General features: G+C 33.8%; 1 protein-coding gene across 1 annotated transcript in view; it reads left to right on the top strand.

The window, feature by feature from the left end:
* ARNTL2 (aryl hydrocarbon receptor nuclear translocator like 2) overlaps positions 1-1151 on the top strand; it is a 93001-nt gene that overhangs the window by 80236 nt on the left and 11614 nt on the right. The window contains exon 12 of the mRNA XM_012806772.1: positions 394-502. Coding sequence (XP_012662226.1) covers positions 394-502 — 109 coding nt within the window. The remainder of the gene's footprint in view (positions 1-393; positions 503-1151) is intronic.

The raw sequence follows: 1151 nt of genomic DNA on the forward strand, positions 1-1151 counted from the left end.
TGAAGGAGGTAAAGTCTCCATTTTCACCATAGGAATTTATTAATATATTATTTTTATAAATAAAAATAGGAGATATTAAAAATACAAGAGTGCTGCTCTGGCATTGGTGTGGACATGAAAGTGGGAATGGACTGCACGGGGGACAGATCACGACAGTGCCCCCAGTGACTTCCCACACTTTTGATTTAACGCCTGTCACTGTTCATTAGTAACTTAGAGCATCCCGAGTGATGTTTGTAATGCAAGGATGAAAGTTTCTGACATTTTAAGATGTAGCTAGTCTGTTTCTTATAAGGAAAGAACTGGAGGATGATGAGAATTGAAAGAGACATGTTAGCCACGGTGACGTACTTGGAAGTCTTCAGTTGATTTTCTCTTTGTGTTACTGTTCAGCGTCCTCTAAACGGTCATGTATCACTGTGCCTGGAATGTCTGCTGGAACAGTCCTTGGTGCTGGTAGTATCGGAACAGATATTGCAAATGAAGTTCTGGATTTACAAAGGTAATGTTTTATTGCTGCAAATAGTTTTACAAGTAAAATTACTGTCGTGTTTATAAAACTGGGATTAGAAATCAGTAGTTTTCCTATATGCAGGCAATAGTATAACGATATATATAGTGGAAAAGATGATTACCTTTACAGTAGCAATAAAAAAGAAAAATATTTCAGATGTAAATTTTATAAGAAGTGATAAGACCTACATAAAAAATAAAATTTGGTTTAAAAAGGCACATAAAAGGTAACTGGAATTACTTTTCCAATATATGCTCTTTTTCAATGGGAAGACTTACTATGGTAAGAGTGTTATTCCTTAAACTAACCTATGAATTCAGTGTGAATCTAGTCAAAATACCACCATGCTACCATTCAAATCTAGTCAAAATACCATCCATGCTACCATTGCCACCACCGATCATATTAAAATATCCAGAAAACTTCTGACAAATAAAAGTAATAAAGTAAAACTAACCCTGTGGGACAGTAAAATATGTTATAAAGCTACAGTAAATAAAACATTTTGGTAAATCCACAAATAGATCAATGTAAAAGGTTAGATTTCAGAAATAGACTCAAATGCATGTGGAGATTTATTATATGATAAAAGTGGCATTTTTAATCAGTAGTGTAAATGGATTAAACATTAAAGGGC

Source organism: Otolemur garnettii, unplaced genomic scaffold (assembly GCF_000181295.1).
Source record: "Otolemur garnettii isolate 467f Iridium unplaced genomic scaffold, OtoGar3 scaffold00057, whole genome shotgun sequence".
NCBI classification, from domain to species: Eukaryota; Metazoa; Chordata; class Mammalia; order Primates; family Galagidae; genus Otolemur; species Otolemur garnettii.